General features: G+C 48.5%; 1 protein-coding gene across 2 annotated transcripts in view; it reads right to left on the bottom strand.

Moving 5' to 3' along the window:
• Positions 1-12,412: 12,412 nt before the first annotated feature.
• GRK5 (G protein-coupled receptor kinase 5) overlaps positions 12,413-20,640 on the bottom strand; it is a 237,159-nt gene continuing 228,931 nt past the window's right edge. For both annotated transcript variants that reach the window (XM_049855869.1, XM_049855868.1), the window contains exons 14-16: positions 20,421-20,558; positions 18,622-18,768; positions 12,413-17,084 (exon numbers count right to left, since the gene is read on the bottom strand). In XM_049855869.1, coding sequence (XP_049711826.1) covers positions 16,986-17,084; positions 18,622-18,768; positions 20,421-20,558 — 384 coding nt within the window. In that variant the 3' untranslated portion in view covers positions 12,413-16,985. The remainder of the gene's footprint in view (positions 17,085-18,621; positions 18,769-20,420; positions 20,559-20,640) is intronic.

Genomic DNA, 20,640 nt, shown 5'->3' with positions numbered 1-20,640 from the left:
TTGAAAAGTTCGTTCACTTCTTTACTTAAATATATTTACTTAAAAAAATAAAATTAGATCACTGCCATAAGTGGCCAATCAGTGTCACTTGTCCTGGAGACCCTTAGATGGTGTGTATGGTCTCATTCCCTGAATCCCTACTCCATATTCAGTAAAAGCCAGTTGCTATCAAGTTGATTTGGACTCATGGTGACCCTATCTGTGTCAGAGTAGAACTGTGCTCCATGGGGTTCTCAGTGGCTGATTTTTTGGAAGTAGATCCCCAGGCTTTTCTTCCAAGGCACCTTTGGGTGGACTTGAACCTTTCAGTTAGCAGCGAGCACATTAGCCGTTTGCATTACTTGGGGACTCCACATACTCAAAGGCCTCCCCTTTTCCTCTGTGTCTCTCTGCTCCTAGGGCCCTAAGCTGACCCATTCCAGCCCTGAGTTGCCTCTTCCTCCTTCCCAGACTCCACATGACCTGGAGCAGACACTGCCCTGGCCACTTCAGTGAGGCCTGTCCCCTTGGTGACCACCACCCATTTCCCTTCCCCCCTCCGCTTTCAATAACGAGTATATATTTTCTTTTTACATATCTGGAATAAAGCAATACATTTATTTGGTTTGGTTTATAGCTGTGTAAAAGGAAAAAAGCATGTTATTCTGGCTGGCTTTGCAGTCAGTGGGTTGATGAGGACTGTTGCCCGTCTAGTTTCTGGATTTCCAGGGACGGAGAGGAGGGTGGAAGCTGGAACAGGAACTGAGGGGAAAGGGCATAAGCTGGCAAGGGGACTGTGCCCCACAGGAAAGAGCATCCAAACCTCCGGGGGCTGTAATGGACTACAGAACGAGGAGTCTCCCTGGCTAAGAGGCCATTTGTCTCCACCCCCAACCGTCCCCAAGATGCTGTGCTGGGTCAGTACCTTCAGGCTGTGAGAGTTGATAATGCACATCCCTTCCCAACGTTCAGTGACATCACAGTGGCAAAATCAGCCGTGGTGGGAGTATTTACAGGATACTGCAAATGCTGACGGGATTCGGCTGCTAACTGAAAGGTTGGAGGTTCAAGTACACCCAGAGGTACGTAGGTAGAAAGCTATGGCAATCTACTTCTGAAACATCTGCCACTGAAAAACCTGTGGAGCGAGTTCTATTCCGACACACATGGGTCGCTGTGAGCTGGAGGCGACTCGATGTCAACTGGATTTTTTAGAAATATTTACACTGTGGAAATTGGCAAACGCTACAGATCAGGGCTTTTCACCTCCCTCTCCTGAGAGCCTGTTGTTACATTTGCCGGCATACTACTGAGCATGCCCGTGCACAAGTGGTCTCTAATGTGGCTGGAGACCACCAGGAGCCTCTGGGCAGGTGAGCGACAGCTCTGAATTCCTGGTCTCTGCTCTCTAATGATTTCCTCTATAAATGTCTGTCAGGGGGATCCATTCAAAGCAAACAGAAACAGATTCCCTGCCCCTAAGGACTACTCATGAGCTCAGACCTGGGCAGTGGGTATGTGAAGAATGTGGAGAACAGAATAAACAGAAATACCTGTTAGGCAGACCTCGGAGGACAGGGATAAAGTTCAACTCAGTTCTATTTAAGAGAATAAAAAGCTTATTTTTTAAAAAACCATTCCTTCTCCAGCCCTCCAGGAGTTTAACAAATTCTGTTGTAGAATTGGTGCCATGTCCTGGCCCCTCTCCGAGTCCTCTAGAAGTGGCCCCAACACCCACCTCCAAGTTTGGCACCAATGGGGACAAAGGCTATTCTGAAAACAATGCCCACAGCCTGGGCCCGGGAGGGGGCGGGTAAGCCAGCGACTGTGACATCATCTTGCCCTTGCTCTCTGCAATGTTTAAATCATCTAAGCTTTTCCATTACTTGAGTGAATACTTGTGTATCTCTTACAAAAACATGAGCAAAACCTCTGAACTATGCTTTCTAACCTCAAACCCACTTGTTGTTTTTGGAATTTCCAGTGAGCCCCGGGCCACTGCAGAAGAGAAACTTTCTGACTTTGTAGCTGGCCAGTAGCTCAGGAAACTTAGATGCTCAGTCCCTGTCACAGGCCAAGCCCGGGCCACACAAAGGGACCTCTCTCTGTACCCACAAGGACCCAGGGTAAAAATCCACTGAGCCCTCCACATTTTTATTGTTGGTTTTCTTTCTGGTTGCTGGTTTGGGCTCCTTTTTATGAGACTGGCATAAAGATGGCTTTAGAATAAAAAGCTCGAGGGCGAGGAGGTTGGCTGGGAGCTCTTTGTTAGCTCCGTGCCAACCCACTTCCAGTTAAAATGGGGCCTGAATGGCCACGGAGCTGGAAATGACACAGGGGTGAACTTGGAAGGTCTTGGTCAGCTGCTGAGAGAGGCCTGGGGCACTTGTCCACTGGGCCGGGTGGAGTGGATCCCACAGAGGGCGGCAGAGGGAATGAACATGACCCACCCTGCTGGCTGAATCTGGGCCAATTATGCCCAGCCAGAGCCTGGGGGCAGGGCCAGGCAAGAGGTCCTGTCTGGGACTACCCTTTGCTCCTAGTCCCGGCAAAAGCCTGGCCATGTTTCTGGAGAGGAGTAGGGTCTCCTCATGGCCCCCAGGTATTTCAGCTTGCATTGCACCATTCTAGCCCAGCATGGGCTGCCAACTCCAAACCAAGGTGGGCTGGACAAGCTGGGGGAAAAATCCAGAAAGCCCAATTAGTTGCCCCTCAGATGCTGCTGGCTGGGATCATGCTGCCCATCCCTGCCCTGTTCTCCACTGAGTCCAGAAGCTCTCAATGACAAAGGTCCTTGGAAGGAAGGGGGCCTGGGATGAGAGTGGACCTGGAGTTGGTTGTTGCTCCATGTGGGATGCATTAGAGACAAATGAGCTAATTGACCACATGGAGGGGCAGTCACAGCTACAGCTCCTCGGGCCGGGCCGCTGGGGAAGCTGCCGACTGCTTCACTGCCAGGGCTCTGGTGGCCTTCGAGTCCCCAGACACCACCTTCCTGGGAACCTCGGAGAACTGAGGTTCGGCACTTGGGGAATGGAGTTCTTTTCAGAGAGAGAAAACCGAGGGTGAGGGGGGTGCTAAAGGCAAGTGGAACGGGAGAGAGAGAACATATGAGAGATAGGCAGAGATACAGAGAGATCAAGAGTGATAGAACTAGACAGAAATAGATACTCAGCCAGAGATGAACGAGGGCGAGAGACAGCAAGACAAAAGAGAGACACAGAAAGACTCAGGGACAGAGGAACCAGCAGAGACAGAAACTGAGGGAAAGACAGAGAATGGAGGCACAGGCAGACAAAGAGATGCAGTCCAAGCTATGGAGAGCAAAAGAGAGTCAGGGAGAGACTGAGGAAGAGCCCCAGTGAAGGAGGCAGATAGGAGGCTCCGCCTCTCAGACCCTCTGAACAAGGCCCCTCCCAGGACAGCTGAGGGGGCAGGTGGGGTCCCTGGAATTAGCAGACCCTGAACATCTCCTGGGGGCTGGAGGCAGTTTCTGAGGAGAAAACCTGCCCATAGTCAAGAAGAACAAGGAGACTCTTCCCGGCCCATTCCTGCTCCTCCCGTGGGGGCCACTGTGTTGACAGGGGGAAACCCCAGGTTCTGCTTGACCTGACTCATTTCAGCCAATAAACGAGAGATCGAAGTGAGAAAAGCAGAAAAGTGCCTTCATTTCATTGCGCAAGGACAGGAAACAGTTGGCGCTGCTGCCACCAAGACCGCTCAGCAAGAGTGAGGGGGAAGGTTACTTTTAAGGGGTTTACATGTAGAAAGCTCATACAAGTTACATCAGCAGCATTCTTAAACATACTACGCAGGTGCAATGGGGTTTCGTGCATTGTGTGTTCAGAAAATGGAAGTTAAACTACACCCAGAGTCGAGGAAGTTACTATGGATGAGGACTAAAAGGTTATCCTGAACGACAACACGGTGCCTAAACAGGTTTCTGCCAATTTCCTCTAGTTTTCAGGCAGCAGTTGAGGAGAGGGGAACCAGGATTCTAAGGTAAAGCTATGGGGGTGTGCCAAGCAAACTGCTTGAGGCAGTGGAGTTTTCCACAGCCTGGGGACCTCTGCTTAAGTGGGAGGGGGGTGAAGGGCAATTAGAGGCTGGGAGGTGTGGTATACCAGCCCACCTGCCTCTGGTCAGGGACAACCTCTGTGGTGCAGTTCATGCTCCAGGGCTCTCTGTGGGACCAGGTTGAGGCTGGACCTCCCTTGAAAGCTCATCTTTGCCCAGCTTCCTCCGCTCCTGCTTCCCTCAGCGAATTGCTTGCTGTGTTTCTAGAGAAGTGGACCTAAGATGGACAGCAACATTAAGAACGTGTATTGAGTAGTGACTATATGCTGGGCACTGTGGCAGATGTTCTATATGCCCTGTCACAGCAATTCATAAGGTTGGCATTTGTATTCCCCACTTTATAGCTGGTGAAACTGAGACCTAGCGAGGGTAACTTATCCCAGGTCACATTGCTAACCTGTTCTGCAGCTAGGATTCAAACTCAGATCTCTCTGCCTCCCATGTATGCTTTTTGGTATCACATTGAGAAAAATGCAAAACTAGAACTTCAAAGTCTACGTTCTTTCCTCTTCTCTTTCCTGCTTCTCTTTGGAGCTTTGTAGGAGTATGTCTTAGTCATCTAGTGCTGCTATAACAGAAATACCACAAGTGGATAGCTTTAAAAAAAAGAGTTTATTCTCTCACAGTCCAGTAGGCTGGAAGTCCAAATTCAGGGCACCAACTCTAAAGGGAGGCTTTCTCTCTCTGTTGGCTCTAGAGGAAGGTCCTTGTCATCAGTCTTCCCTTGGTCTGGGAGTTTCTCAGAGCAGGAACCTCAGGTCCAAGGAATGCACTTTTGCTCCTGGTGCTGCTTTCTTGGTGGTATGAAGTCCCACGTCTCTCTGCTCCCTTCTGTCTTTTATATCTCAAAAGAGATTGGCTGAAGACACTATCTAATCTTATAGACCTCATCAATATAACTGCCACTAATTCATCTTACTACATGATAGTGATAGAATTTATAATATGTAGGAAAATTATATTAGAAGATAAAATGGTAGACAATCATACGATGGAATCATGACCTAGAAAGTTGGCAGATATTTTGGGGGGACAGAATTCAATCCATGACAGAGTAGAAAGTTACTAAAACTTGGTTTAGTTCATTTAGTGCTTAATTTGGTTCAGTTGGGGTGGGGGTCACTTGGGTTTGGGGTGACTTCCCAACCTGCCTGTAGCCTCATGTCCCTCCCCTCCCTCACGTTCCAGCACCTTCTTGTTGGAGGCCCCAGGCCTGCTGCCTACCAGATGTCTCCTCTTGGATGTGGCATCCTGGGGCCATCTGAAGGGCCACCTCCCAGGACAGGCAGCTGCTGACCTGGTTAACAGGGCCGCCATTTGCTCCACCCTGCAGCACCACCAGGTCTCTGCAGAGGGAGCAGAAGGAAGGGAAGTTGGCCTGAGGGTAGGAAATTGAAAGAAGATGTGGATTACAGGCTCAGGCCCAAGGGAGACAAGGGCAGGAAAGGGCAGAGACAGAGTGATCCGGGCAAGATGTCCATCTGCAAGTGCTGTGTTTCTTCTCCCAGGGGAGAAGGCATGTCCGGCAGGCTCCTCTGGGGGTTCCTTACACAGCCATGCCCCGAGGAGACAAATGGAGCAGCGGGCCCTTCCAGCCCCTTCTACCCATCCTATAGACCGTTGGCACCATGCCAGGAGGGGATGAGAACACAGGTCCAGCCCTTTTCCACCAGCAGGCCGGAGGCTGTAGAAAGAAGGAAGGAACCTTCACGTTTACCTCCTCATTCTAAGGATGAAGGTGCCTAGGCCTAGAGAAAGGAAATGACCACATGGCTTGTCCAGAGGCAGTGTGGTTTATCAGTGATCATCAGTATCTTTTGGGGTAAGAAATCTCTGGAACCCACCTAAATGCTCAGTTACAGAGGATTGGCTACAAAATGGATATGGTCCATATACGCGAAATACTAAGCAGCTAAAAAGAGATGAGACAAATCTATATGAACTGATACGATCTTCAAGATCTACTGCTAAGTGAAAAAAGCCAGCAGAGAGCGATGTATATAGCCGCCATTTTGACTAAGAAAAAAAAGAGCTATATGTACATGGAATATCTCCAGAGGACAACAGAAGAGATGAAAACTCACTTCCATGGATAAGGGGGATCTTGCAGGTAATACTTTTCACCAACCCTTCAAAAAGAAAAAGTGAGGCCTTCGGAATTGACAGACCTGGGTTTTGATTCCTAGTTCTATCACTTACCAGTTGTATGACCTTGGATGGGTTGTTTTACTTCTGTAAGCCTCAGTGTCCCCATCTGTAAAATAGGGATAACAATCATAATGATACCCAAACCATCTGGGAGAGCTGAATGAAGGATGCATGTTAAGCACATGAGCTGATATATTGTTAATTGTTATTATCTTCATTAATGAAGATGTTTTGCATAGGCCACTGTTCCTTAGAGACCTGAAGACAGTGACAAATTCCCTTCATTCCAAGAAAATGGGGTGCTATGAACACCCCCAGGGCCCCTGGCAGGCAGACCAAAGGCTTGAACTTGATGATTCTCTCCAGTTCTGGGTTGTCTGGCTCTGATTACCTTGAACACACACTGGTGTTCCACCTATAAGTGGGATGGGGCTCCTGTGTTTAGGACTGGAGGAGACAGGACCACCAGTCCAACTTTCCTCAGGGCATTGTGGAAGACACAGGAGGAAACCCAGCTGCACAGCACACCAGGAAGCGCACACTGGCACCGTGTGTGTGTGTGTGTGTGTGTGTGTGTGGTTCTATGCCATTTCGTCACATTTAGGTTGATGTAACCACCACCACAATCAAGAGAACTCTTCCACCACCACAAAGATGTCTCTTGTGCTAAAAACCAAGCTAAACCCACCGCTCCTGGGTCGATTCTGATCATAGTGACCCTATAGGACAGAGTAGAACCGCCCCATAGGGTTTCCAAGGCTTTCATCTTTACGGAAGCAGGCTGCCACATCTTTCTCCAATGGAGTGGCCGGTGGGTTCAAAGAGCTAACCTTGCGGTTAGCAGCCGCGCACATAACCACCGTACCACCAGGACTCCTTTCTTTCATGCTACCCTTTATAATCACACCCACCCCCCTCCTCCACCCCATCATCCCTAACCCCCGGCAACCACTAATTTGTTCTCTGTCTTTATAATTTTGATATTTTTGAGAATGACATATAAATGGAATCATACAGCATGTGACCTTTTTGAAATTGCTGTAATTCCCCAGAGATCCATCCAAGTTGTGTGTATGAATAGTTTATTCGTTGCTGATAGTATTCTGTAATAGTATTCTACGTACCAGTGTGTTTAGCCGGTCACCTGCTGAAGGACATTTTGGTTGCTTCCAGCTGCTTTATTGCTTTCTTCTTGGCATTAATTTACTTCCCCCTCCCATCCCTTACAACGTAAGCCCAGTGGGAGCAGGGACTTCCCCTTCTTTTGTTTATTTCTGTTTTTCTAGGGCCAAGAACAGTGCCTGTTACAGGGTGAGACCTCAATAAATGTCTGTAGAATGGATGTTGAATGTATTTTACAGAGATTTAGGTTTAGGGATATAAGTAACTTGCCCGAGGTCAGGGAGCCAGTGACTACAGAGCCGACTAAAACCCGCTCTCCTGGCCCAGGGTCCCCCTTAGCCCCACACTGGGCCTGGCTCTGCTCTCTGGCCAAGTGTGGGCAAAGTGGATTCTGTCTTTTCATTTCTCTTGGCTTAAAGGACACTGGCAGGAGTTTTCAAATGGAACTTTACTGACAACCCACAAAGCCCAAAGGGAAATAAGCAATAGAAACATGAGGACTTATAAAATGTCATTGAGCTTATAAAATAGAGAGATTCTTTTTTCTTCCTTTTTTTTAGGGGTGTAAAGATTTAAGGAGATAAAGCATATAAAACTTTGAGGAGAGCGCCTGTGAGACAGTGTGTAGTGAATAAATATTAGCCTTTTCCTTCCTTCCTCCCCTCCCAAGTTCCTAGAGCTGTGTTGGACATCACTGAGTTCAAGAGACATCTAAAGGCTGTTGATGCCCTTAAATTGCTTATAACCCAGTTAGGGAGACGAGGATGGAAAACGCTTGGTGAGCAGTGAAGCACTCAATTACATCGTAATAGTAAAGCACTATTGAGATACGGAATGCACTAGTATCGATTACTGTATTTGTTTCCTGTTGCAACAGATTACTACAAATACAGTGGCTTAAAACAACACAAATGTATTCTCTTATAGTTCTGGAGGTCAGAAGTCTAAGATGGGTAGACAGGGCTGTATTTCTTCTGGGAGCTCCAGATAGTCGTGTGGGGTGGGGGTGGGGGGAAGGGGAGGTTAAGAACTGTTGGCCTACCACCAGTTTGTAAGTTAGACTCCTGTGTTTTCTTCTAGGAGCTTTATAGCTTTAACTTTTACATTTATGTCTGAAATCTATTTTGTGAATGGTGTGAAGTATGGGAAAGTATCAATTAAAAAAATATGTATATACACACACACACCCAGAGATATTCAGCTGATTCAGCATCATTTGTTGCCAAAATTTTCCTTTGTCAAAAAACAATGGATCATATAATTGTGAGTCTATTTCTGGATTCTCTATTCTGCTCCATTGATCTATTTGTCTATCTAATGCCAGAACACACTGTCTTCGTTACTGTCATTTTATAGAAGTCTTAAAATCTGTAGTATAATCCTCCAAATTTACTTTTTTTTTTCAAGATTATCTTGGCTCTTTTAGGTCTGTTACACTTCCATATAGATTTTAGTATCAGATTATCAACCTTTACGAAAAGTCTGCTGGGGTCTTGATTAGAATTCCATTGAATGCATAGTTAAGTTTCTGGGAAATTGGCATGTTTACAATAGTGAGTCTCCCAACCCATGAGCCTGGCATATCTCTCCACTTATTTAAGTCTTCTTTAATTTCTCTCAGCAATGAATTTTGACTTGTAGTGCAGCTATGTCTATCTTTTTTTAAATTTATCCCCTAGGTATTTTGTTTTTTGGTGCTGTTGAAAATGGCATTGATTTTTAAATTTTGTTTTCCAACTCTTTGTTGCTAGTATATAGGTATGCAATTGATTTTTACATGTTGACTTTGTATCCCAAGACCTTGCTGAATTCATGTATCAGATTTAGTGGCTGTGTGCGTGTGTGAATGTTTGTGTATAGATTCATTTGGGTTTCCTTTGCACACAGTTGTGTCATTTCCAAATATGCCGCTTTGCATCTTCCCTCCCAACCTTTATGCATTTTATTTATTTTTCTTACTTTATTACATGCTAGAACCACCTGTTGACGTTGACCAGAAGTGGTGAGAGTGAATATCTTTACCTTTTTCCTGTTGGTAGGGGAAACGTGTTCAGAATTTCTATACTAAGTATGGCGTTACCAGTTGCTGTCAGTTGACTCTGACTCATGATGTGACCTCTTGTGTGTCAGAGCGGAACTGTGCTCCATGGGGTTTTTGAAGGCTGATTTTTTTTTTTTTTAGAAGTAGGCTTTTTTTTTCGTAGATGCTGCTATCAGATTGAGGACATTCTGTTCTATTCTTAATTTTTTGAGTTTTAATAAAAAATGGGTGTTGGGTTTTTTTCAAATGCTTTTTCTGCAACTAATGACATCATACGATCTTTCTCTTTTCTCCTGTAAATGTGGTGAATTACATTGATCGATTCTGAATTTTAAACTAACCTTGCATTCCCGAGATAAACTCCATCAACTAATTGGATGATGGATGGGACTTGATTCTTTCCCATTATTGACTAGTTTTCAGACTAATGTGTTAGTTCTCTAGAATCCTCCCAAGGGGACTGATGAGGTTTTTCTTTTCTTCCTTTCATTTTTAATATTATTATTTTTAATATTATTATGAACTCATGGAGTTTAACATATTTGATGTGTTTTAATCTTTTCTTATCCTTATTAAGGTTCAAATTGTCTCTTTTTTTCCACCGGTAGCTCCTGAGCACGTTTACCACAACCCTAGAAGTCTTTGACAGACTCCTTGTTTGCTGGAATGGCAAAAGGTTCCAGCTCTCCTTGGACATTTCATCCCCTAGACTTGAAACCATCCATTTCCTCAAGAAGACCTGGTTCCTTTTACTGGAAAAGGTCGTTTAGAGGCCATAGTCTGGGCCCATGGTGTTCTCTGCCACCAGATTGATCATTAATTCTACTGGATACATTAATTAATTTTCTGTTACATTAAAGGAATTTTACTTCCTTGATTTTATATTTTTCTTTTTCCTTACACTGAACATCTTTGTTCTTAATGATACTGACAGAACTCCTTGTTTTACCCTATAGTATATAATAGTTGCAGAATAATAAAGCCCATGTTATTATTAACAGGATTATGAGTGAAAACAGTTCAAGATTTGGGTGGGGGGCAGTGCTTTTTATCCTTAGAGCGTGTCCCACTATAGGAATGGAAAGCCACATTTCCATGCTTAAAGTCACTTGGGAATGTTTTTCTTTGTGTGGTTATGCTGCCATCTACATATACAGGTAGATTTGTTTGCTCCATTTTTTTTTTTTTTAATTTTTTAGGTGTGGCTTTTTTTTAACTTTAGTTTTGTTTTATAATTGTGTGAAATGTTTACATGGTTCCAAAGTCAAATCCACAAAACAAGGTATGTTTAGAGAAGTCTGGCTTCTGCCCTATTCCCCTTGCTCTGAATGCTCCCCCTTCCTCTAGTTAACTTTATTTTTTAGTTTCTGGTTTATCCTTTCATTTAAAAATAAATAAATAAATTGCGATATAATTTTATGTTGTAGCCTCTCTCCCATTTTTTAAGGAAAATGGTAGCCAATTATACACAGCTTTTTCTCTTTCCAGGTAAGAGCCTCATCCTGTTTGACCCACTGTAGTCTCAGCTTGAAAAACTGAAAACTGAGACAGCTGTTGCTTTGCCCTGAGGGTTGTTGCAAGGTTCTAACACTTTGCAAACCAGGAGTCCTCAAACTTGAGTATGCATCCAAATCACCTGGAGGGCCCTGAACAGGTTCCTGGGACCCACCCCCAGAGTTTCTGATTCAATAGGCCTGGGGCAGGATCCAAGAACCTGCATTTCTAACAAGTTTCCAGGGATGCTGAGGAACCCTCAAGGGCAAGGTGAATGTGATTATTATCAAAACACCTGTACCTTTGAAATGCGAATTGCGGGCTGAAGGGGACAGCCATGGGAATGCAGGTCCTGGCTTGACTAAAGACATTTCTAATGCCTTGGCCTGACATTCTGGCTTAGGTTCTCTCAGGCCTGGCTCTTCAAAGTGTTGTCCCTGGACTAGCACCCTCACCTGGCATCTTTGCCTGCCCCAGGCCTACTGAATCAGAATCTGCAATTGATCAAGTCCCCAGGTAAGTCTGTGGGCCGAGTCTCCATGCCTTCTGGTCTGTCAGTGGCAGGTCCCATGGTGGGTCTGTGCTCCAAATCCCTGTGCCCTCTGGTCTACCTACTGGTGGTGCTGATGCCCCATAGAATGCAAATCTCTCAATGACAGGGCTTTCTATGATTTAACTCTTAAGACGATGTCACAGGCATAGTAAAAATATGCTCCCTAAATCCTTATGGAGTGACTGACTAGGAAGCAAGAAATCTCCCTCCAAAGGCCACTGGGGCTCAGTCCTGCTGGTTGCTGCTCCTCCCAAGGCAGCGGAGCCAGGCCCACGACCATGTGTCCAGGTCTGGGCAGCGTTGGACTGGAGGAACAACTGGGCAAAGCAGTGCCCAGAGCCCTGACCTGCTGTTGTTCAGTGCCTATTCCCAGAGGCCCAGCTTTTCCTTCCCCTTTACGGCCTCCAGGGATGGCAGGACCCTGACACCCCTAAGGACCCTGCAGAAGGACAGTGGCCTCAAGTTCCTTGGTGCCTGGGGATGTCCACTTTGAGCCTTTCCTGGAAATGAATTAGCTGGAGACCGTTTTGGTGCCCCACTGAGCAAACCCCCGAGTCTAAAACCTTGCTCATTCCACAACTAAGCCAAGCAAGTAGAAGGGGAATGGAGAGGCCTTGTTTCCTAGGTTGAAACTCTCAATTCTGAGCCACTACGCAGCCTTGCTTGCTGGCTACCCCACGTTTCAGCATGTGGCTGGCTTGGTGAAGGCCAAATGTCACCTGGAGCTGAAGCCCTTTTGGAAGCTTTTGCTGAGTTTGAGATCAGAAGCTGATCAGCCTGGAGGGTTCAGAAGGTACCCTATGGCCCTACTGGGCCATCTGTGGGTAGTTGGGGAGAGGGGAGGTGGTCAGTGTGTGGGCTAGATTTGATGGCTGAACCGTCAACCCAAGAACAGGGTTAACTACAAGGGATGTTGAGCAGGTACAGGCATCTTGGGGGCATACACAGAACAAACAACGAGAGCTCAGTAGAAGGACAGAAATGCAATGTTATTTTCAGTAAGGAATTTATTTCTCTTAAAAAACAACAACAACAGTGGTTCAATCTAGATACAGCAGCACTGTGACATATTAGACAGGACATACAGGGATTCAGAGCAGCAGGAGAACGAAAGCCTTATCTTCAGGAATGACCTCCAAAATGGACCTATTTTCATCATCAATGTTAAAATCTCCCTGAAAAAAAAATAGAAACCTTTGGATACTAAGATGATTATTATTTTAACAATACCAGCAGCCACTAAGCTCTCCTAATTGAGAATGTTTGTTTTGAATCTGTTACAAAACGACTTATCAATGGATTTGGGAAAGATACCTAGATTCTTCTTTTGGGGAAATGTCTTTCCCTCCTAGGGAAAGCTAGCTTTTCAAATGCTTTAAAACACTGTCCCCAGCATTAGCCTTTGAAGTCAGACCAGGTAAGACTCCCCACACCTGTGCAGGTGTCTGACCTGCGCCCATCTGGACTTCAAAAGCTGGGTGGTTGGTTGGTAGAGCAGTGCAGAAGGAGCCTGGGGGGCGAGGCTTCATCCTGGTGGTCTGTTGTGATCTGAAGGAAGCCAGCCCTCAGTATGTCGCTTTGAAAAGCACAAAGATTTCACACTTAACTCTCTTTCCACAACAAAGAAGGTCGTATCTCAGAGTGTGGGGTTATGAAAACAGAAGCTGACCCAGAGAGGTTGCCCTTGGAAGGGTACAAATGTTCATCTGCATACTCAGGCACATAAATAGCCCAAGAGGAAAGCTGAATGTCACCCAGACAGCGTTCCTCTTCCGGTTGGGAGACTTCCGGTTGTCCAGGACGTCGTGCTGCTTTGGTAAGATCTGGGATATTAGACTGATCAAGGCCATGGGGCTTCCAAGAGGCTCCCCGAGGCCTGCCCCCTCTATAGGAGAGTCAGTACATGATCTGGGCCAGCAGCTCACTTGAGAAAGGCACTGGGAAACCAGAACCGATGACCCAGCCTTTCAGGGAAGGACAAGGGTGTGGAAGAAAAAAAGAGTTTAATGCCAGGGCTGGGCTTTTTGGAGATCTCTCCAACAAGGCGTGGACCTCCTGGCTTCTCTGGAGGGCTGGCCCTTAGGGTCAGCAGGGGCTGGCGTAGGCTCATGGAGAGGCATCTCAGCTGTGCCTTTAAAGCAAAGATGGCATCCACGTTTGTCCCCAGAATGCACCGCCAACGTCATCCCAGCAGACTGCCTGCCAAGTGCACACACGCCCAGGACCACAACTGCTTTCTTCCATGCAGCCTAGCCTCTCCTGCTGCTGCCCTTCCAAGGCTGATGTTCCCATTTGCTAAGAGCAATGCATTTCAGAAAGCAGACAGACCCATCTGTGGCTGCTCAAGATATATAGCGACACATAGCTACTGTGCAAGTGAGCAGCCCTGGAAGCCTCATGGTTTCAGGAGTGAAGTCCCAGCCAAGAATGATTAGAGAATGAGTTCATGTCTGATGTGGATGTCATCCTCCATGAAGGCAGGGGCTGGGTCTTCTCGACATTATGGGCAATTCTTAGTCCCCCGAGGGGGCTCAAGAAATATTCATAGGTCACGGTGATAGAAGTGGAGACCACCTCTGTCCCACACAGGACAGCAGCTTGTCTCCTGAAAGTGGAAGCAGAGATGCTTCTGCAAGACCCTGCATCTCACCTCAAAGGCACTAATTCAGCTAATGTCTGGTGAGGAGAAGGTTGCATGTGGAGAAGACAGGCCCTTCAGGGAAGAGCTCCAATGCATTAAAAAAAAAAAAAAAAAAAAGATTTAAATCCATTCATTGCCCAAACATGTCTTATCCCAGAAAGGTAGATGGGTGGGAAAGTTTTGTTTTTTGATTTACAAATATCATTTTTAAAAAGCAGCTATAGAAAACAAAGTTGGAATAAGAGCAGGGTGGGGAAAGAGACAGGGACAGGCCTGTGATGGCTTAGGGACTCAGAGGGAGTAAAGGGCTGATTTTTAGGCACTGCTCTAAATAAGGATGTCCCATGTCTTGTTACAAAGCAATAGGCCAAAAGGAACAGGAGGATTTAAAAGGCCAAGTGACTCTGGCCCCATCTCCTGTGGGTGGTGAACAGAAAGGAAGACTCAAGTTATTAACACGAGTTGACGTGGAGTCCTGTGCTTTAATATTGTCTGAGCCCTCGTGACTTAGAAATGCAGTCACCAGACGGGTTTTCTTTCCTGCTCCTTGGGGACTCTCTATTGGAAATGGAGAGTGCATTGGCTCTGAGGCATCAAAAGAGACTGCTTTCAACACCAACCATTTTGTAAGGGTTGTGGGGCTGTGAATTGGGCCAAAAGGACAAACCTTCAGGGTGGGAGGGTGGTTGGCGGCTTAAGCTGCTGACAGTCCTAGGGGATGACCATCCTTTTCATCATGACAGGAGGGTCAGCAAGAGCTTGATGGTCTTAAAACACTGCCCACGGAGATTTCCACGTCCTTGGCCAAACTGTATATGGCTGTTTGTATGTTTCTTGTATTCAGCCCAAGAAACGTTGCTGGAGCAGCTCCTGAGACTGAGGGCTGGTCTTCAAGAAAATAATACTGCATATTAAAGGGGTCTGAGGGAAGCCCAACTATGACTTCTCTTAGATTTGTTTGGAAAATTACCTCGAAATTATCAGTCCCAACGTTCAGGCCCCTCTCTAGCAGCATGCCCCAGAGGCCCACTGGCCAAGTTTGGGGAACGCGCATGGAGACTGGACCAGGAGGCTGACATGCCCGCTACTCTCTCCTCCCTAAAAGCTCACGCTCCAAAGTGGCCTGGGTGACCCAGAGACACGTTTAGGATGGACACCACCGAGGCCCCACTGCTGGCCTAAGGCAGTAGTTCTCACACTCTTGGGTACCTCAGAATGACCTGGGGCGCTTTTAAAATATGAAGATTCCTGGGCCTCACTCCTGGAGATGCCCATTCAGTAGGCTGGGGGTACAGCCCGGGAATCTTCATTTCAATAGGAGGTTCTGATGCAGGTAGTACAGGGCCCACGCTGTGAGAAACTCTGATAGCAGCTGGTGGCTGACATCAGGTGTGAGGCAGAATCAGACACCAGGGGCTCAGTAGGCCAGGGGAGCAGAGAGGGCAACTGCTTGCCCTGTCCTGGATGGGAGGTGAGGGTGGATTTGCTCCTTGCCACCTCTGGAGGCAGCAGACGAAGGCCAGCAGGTCCCTGGGATGGGACGGCCATGGTCAAAGGGCCTGGGAACTGTCTTCAGAGGCCCCTGGCCTGGCAACACATCCTGGGGACTTCTGAAACTCTGAGGTACCCCATTAAGCTCTGCCCACCTCTCCCCAGAAGTGACAGTGAGTTTGTCTTGAACTCCTTTCATGGCTGCACCTCTCCTTGGGCATCCCATTTGCCTGGAGAGCCAGCCCCATCCATGCCAGCTCATCTGTGGGGCTCTGTGAAACTCTTGAGACCCTGTGAACACCTAAGGAGCTTGCTGGAGCCTAGACAAGCCTCCCTGCTTCTCCTCTGTAGCACCGTTGGCTGTGGCAAGTTCCAGTGGGATGGATACAAAGGTGGTCACTCAGGATGACCCCACTGACTCTTGCTTCCTGATGCTTCCATGGGCTGTAGGGGTTTGGGACACTTGGGTTTCCGTGACTAATCCTTATTATCACTTATTATTTAAAAATAAAACAAAATCCCCAAATGCAAGCCTCTTAAAAAATACTGGCTTTAGCAGTCTGGACCTGCTCAGAAGGATAAAGGCCCAGAGACCACTGGGCTGAAGGCACCCAGCTCTGTGCAACGGCCACCCTCCAGAAGGAAGAGGCGGCCAAGGCCAAAGCAACAAGGGCCTGGCGGGCCACTCAAGAGAAAGTACGCATCTCAACAGAGCCAACCCCAGGCCACCCATGGGCCCAACAGAGGGTGTTCTGGCTGCGAGTGAAGCCCCAGGTGTGTCTTTGAGCATTTGATTCAGGATCTTACAAACCAACAAAATGGCAGCATCAATGTGAGGAGAAAGGTTACAGAGATGGATGTAGGTAAATACAACCAATCCTTGAAAGGTCAAATGGGAATCATTTCTAAATTTAATAAAAACTTTTTCTCATTTGAGGTTCTGGAAGTCAAGATGTGTTTTTTTTTTTTGTAAATCCCTCCCCACCCCTAAAATGCCTTAAAACACATGGCTTAACTGTGGCTGCACAGAAAATATACACCCTCCAAGTCTGACTTTCATTTAAATACAAATATACAAAATGTAAACTGAGACAATAGAGAAATTTACAAAACTTTCCTTTAAAAATAATAAAGACAAAATTCAGTTCTAGTTATGACACTTAAAATATGTGCAAGTTGTCATAGCCAACTGGATTTCTATTGCAATGTTTGACAAAGACAAATCCAATCCACACCGGCTTGAGGGCCACCTCTGAAAACAGACCTGAGTGGAAATTTCTTTGAGAAACCTCAAGGCTCTACCTCGAGGGGGCGGCTGCCTCCTTCCTCAGCTTCTGGCAGGGCTCCCCAACTGCCCGGCCAGAGCGTATGCGCCACTGGTCCCCAGTTCCTCGTCTGAGTGTGAGGGCTTTGGCTGGTTCCACTGTGAACAGTTGAAACTAGCTGCTTCCTGTGGAGTTTGAACCGACGTGGTTGGAATTGATGTGGTGGTTAAAACTGGTCTTGGAGTTGGGTGTGCTCTTGGAGCTGTTCTGATGCTGGGAAGAGAGAATGAGAATCAGACACAACAGAGTGGGCTTGGGAACTGGGAGCCTGGGCCAGGGGCTGCTCTGCTTTCTGTTGTCATTTGCATTCTCCCCTGCAGACCTGGGCCCAGGAGCCACCTCTGGGGGCAGAGGGCTTTATCTGCAAATGCAGAGTGGCTGCAACACAGCCTGGGGAGAGCAGTGGACTTAATAGGACCCAAGTCTGGGAGAGGTGAGTTGAATCCCACATCCACCACTTCCTAGCTGAGTGACCTTGGGCAAGTTATTGAATCTCTTGGTTTCCATGCCTATAAGTCCTGGGATGTAGCAAACGGTTAAGTGCTTGGCTACTAACCAAAATGGTGGTGGTTCAAATCCATCCAGAGGTACCTTAGAAGAAAGGCCTGGTGACCTACTTCCAAAAGATCACAGCCATTGAAAACCCTGTGGAGTGCAATTCTACCCTGAAACACACAGGGCTGCCATTCATCCCTGTCATCAAACAGCCTGAGGAGCAGAGCAGCCCTGCCTACGCCTTCACCCTCCCAGCGCAGGGGCTGTGGGCCTGGTCTCTAGGGGCAGTTTGCTGAGGAGTGAGAGGCAAGGGCAGGTCTAGTCGGGGAGGAGGAAGCCGAGGAACTGGGAGGGGCAAAGGAGCCCCCCAGGTGCTGGACCAGGAGCACTGGGATGAAGTGCTTTTGAAGGGCTATGCCAAGAGGGGGTGCTGTATGCTCACTTGGTGTGTGTTCGGAGGGGGGCAGTAGTCTCTCACCCCCTGACCCGCAGCACCCGCACCACTTTGCTCACATTGGCCCTTAGCCCAGGGGCAGGCTCTAGGGACAAACATCTCTTCCCCACGAACAAAGTCCCTGCCGGCTGCCAGCTGGAGATCACGTGTCAGATTAAGGGGTCCTGCCCCGGGGCAGTGAAGGTCTGTTCTCCATCATGTTACCTCTCTGCCCACAGAACTCAGTCTCTACAACAGCCACACAGAGCTCTGCTTCCCAACCTGAGGCAATTTTGCTCTCCAGGAGCCATCTGGCAATGTCTGGGGACATGTTTGATTATCACAGATGTGGGGCGAGGGGTGCGGATGCTACTGGCATCAGTGGATAGGGCCAAGGGTGCTGCTAAACACTCTACAGTGCACAGAATGACAGAATGGTCTCCTCACCACGATAAAGAATTAAGGCAGAATGTCAGTAGTGCCAAGGGTGAGAAGCCCTGATGTGGGGTAAACTTTACCATCCCATTTTACAGAGGGGGAAACAGAGGCACCTCATATCAAAGACTGTGCTTCCGACCACTGGGCAACCCTGCCACTCCCTCTACTGGCAAACTTGTCAACTGTTTTTTGGCCAAAGGGCATTTGAGGATGAGCTGGCCTGCCCCTTCAGCCACAGCGGGTTTCTGGGCCTTTGGTGGCCTTACCACACTGCCCCTGGTGAGTCCTGCTCTCAAGCCCACAGGTATGTAGAACCCTGCCGCTCGGGTCTCCACCGCAGGCTCTTCCTGCTTCAAATGGAAATGCCTCGGCCGGGGGTCTCACCTGCCGTTTGAAGATTCTCTGGAGCAACCCTTTCTTTGGCGGTTTTGGAGGATGGGGTTCTGGAGGGTGGCTTCTGTTCAGGTCCGGCAAGAGGGTACCGTTAGGTTCAAACACATTCAACTCCTTGAAGCATTCGGTTTCTATCATCTGCAGAAGCAGAACCAAATACATGGGTGTCAGGGCCCCGCCTCGTGGGCGGGAAGGACCACAGCCACTGAGCCTCGGGCGACACCCTCACTTGAGCATGGTCCTACAGGACATTGGTCCTTCCTGTCTATTTTACAGGGGCCGAGACCCAGGCTGCCATGGCCTCCTCACCACACAACTTCTCTCTCTTGAGAAAACAGAAAATGCTGGGCTGTGCTCATCTTCCTGCCACCTAAATCTGCACCCTGCCTAGTCCGCACCCCACCTAATCCACATTGCACCTAATCTGCATCCCACCTAATCCACGTTACACCTAGTCCGCACCCCACCTAATCCATGTTGCACCTAATCTGCATCCCACCTAATTCACGTTGCACCTAGCCCACACCGCACCTAGTCCGCGCCGCACCTAGTCCGCACCGCACCTAATCCGCACCCCTACATAATCCACACCCCCACCTGGTCCACACCCCGCCTGACCCGCACCCCCGCCGGACCCCCACCCCACCCAGTCCCGCACCCCACCCGGTCCACAGCCCACCTAATCCACAGCCCACCCGGTTCACAGCCCACCTGGTCCACACCCCACCGAATTGACAGCCCACATAATCAACGGCCCACCTAATCCACGGCCCACCTAATCCACGGCCCACCTAATCCACAGCCCACCTGGTCCACACCCCACCTAATCCACACCCCAAATAATCCACACTCCACTTGGTCCACATCCCACCTGGTCCACATCCCACCTAATCCACACCCCACCTGGTCCACACCCCACCTAATCCACACCCCACCTGGTCCACACCCCACCTAATCCACACCTCACCTAATCCACACCCCACCTAATCCACACCCCACCTAACCCACATCCCACCTGGTCCAGATCCTACCTAATCCAGATCCCACCTAATCCCCACCCTACCTAATCCACATTCCACCTAATCCACATCCCACCTGGTCCACATCCCACCTGGTCCAGACCCTACCTAATCCCTACCCGACCTAATCCCCACTCCACCTAATCCCCACTCCACCTAATCCACACCCCGCCTAATCCACATCCCTCCTGGTCCACATCCCGCCTGGTCCACATACTACCTAATCCACATCCCACCTGGTCCACATCCCACCTAATCCACACCCCGCCTAATCCACATCCCGCCTGGTCCACACCCCGCCTAATCCACACCCCGCTTGGTCCACACCCCGCCTGGTCCACATCCCACCTAGTCCACACCCCGCCTGGTCCACACCCCACCCAATCCACACCCCACCTGGTCCACATCCCACCCAATCCACACCTGAGCTCCCTCCTTTCCTCCCTCGGATCCCCTTCCCCTTCATCAGAATCTCAGGCTTTATGTCAGCCCCGCCCCCATCATTCCATCTCAAACCAGCTCCAACTTTCCATTTACAAGACCCCATACATCCTTCCAGCCAAACTTCTCAAGGAGTCATCTATACAGGTCACATCTCCCTCCAGCCCTCTCTCAACCTGCTCCAGCTTCTGACCCTAACACAACACGTATGCCCTGGCCCAGGCCACCCACAACCCCTCGTGGCCCAACCAGCAGTTGCTCTCTGCCCTCACGGCACCCAAGCCCTCAGCAGCAGCTGACTGAGTGAAGCAATGACCCAGCCCTGCCCACCTCATTTTGCCACGGGATGGACACGGAGCCCGTGGAGAACTTGGAATAGAAGTCATCGTCTGTGTGGTCCAGGTTGACGCCCTTCACAGTAGAGAACTGCTCAATGTCCAGCACGTCCTTACAGTACACGGCACGAGGCTGTGGCCGGGACAGGAGCAGAGTGCTTGGTCACATGGGCATCCCAAGGCCAGGCCCCCACAGGTCCAGCACAGGGTATTGA

The sequence above is a fragment of the Elephas maximus genome, chromosome 16, assembly GCF_024166365.1.
Source record: "Elephas maximus indicus isolate mEleMax1 chromosome 16, mEleMax1 primary haplotype, whole genome shotgun sequence".
Classification (NCBI taxonomy): domain Eukaryota; kingdom Metazoa; phylum Chordata; class Mammalia; order Proboscidea; family Elephantidae; genus Elephas; species Elephas maximus.
This window is presented reverse-complemented; position numbering and strand designations above follow the sequence as displayed.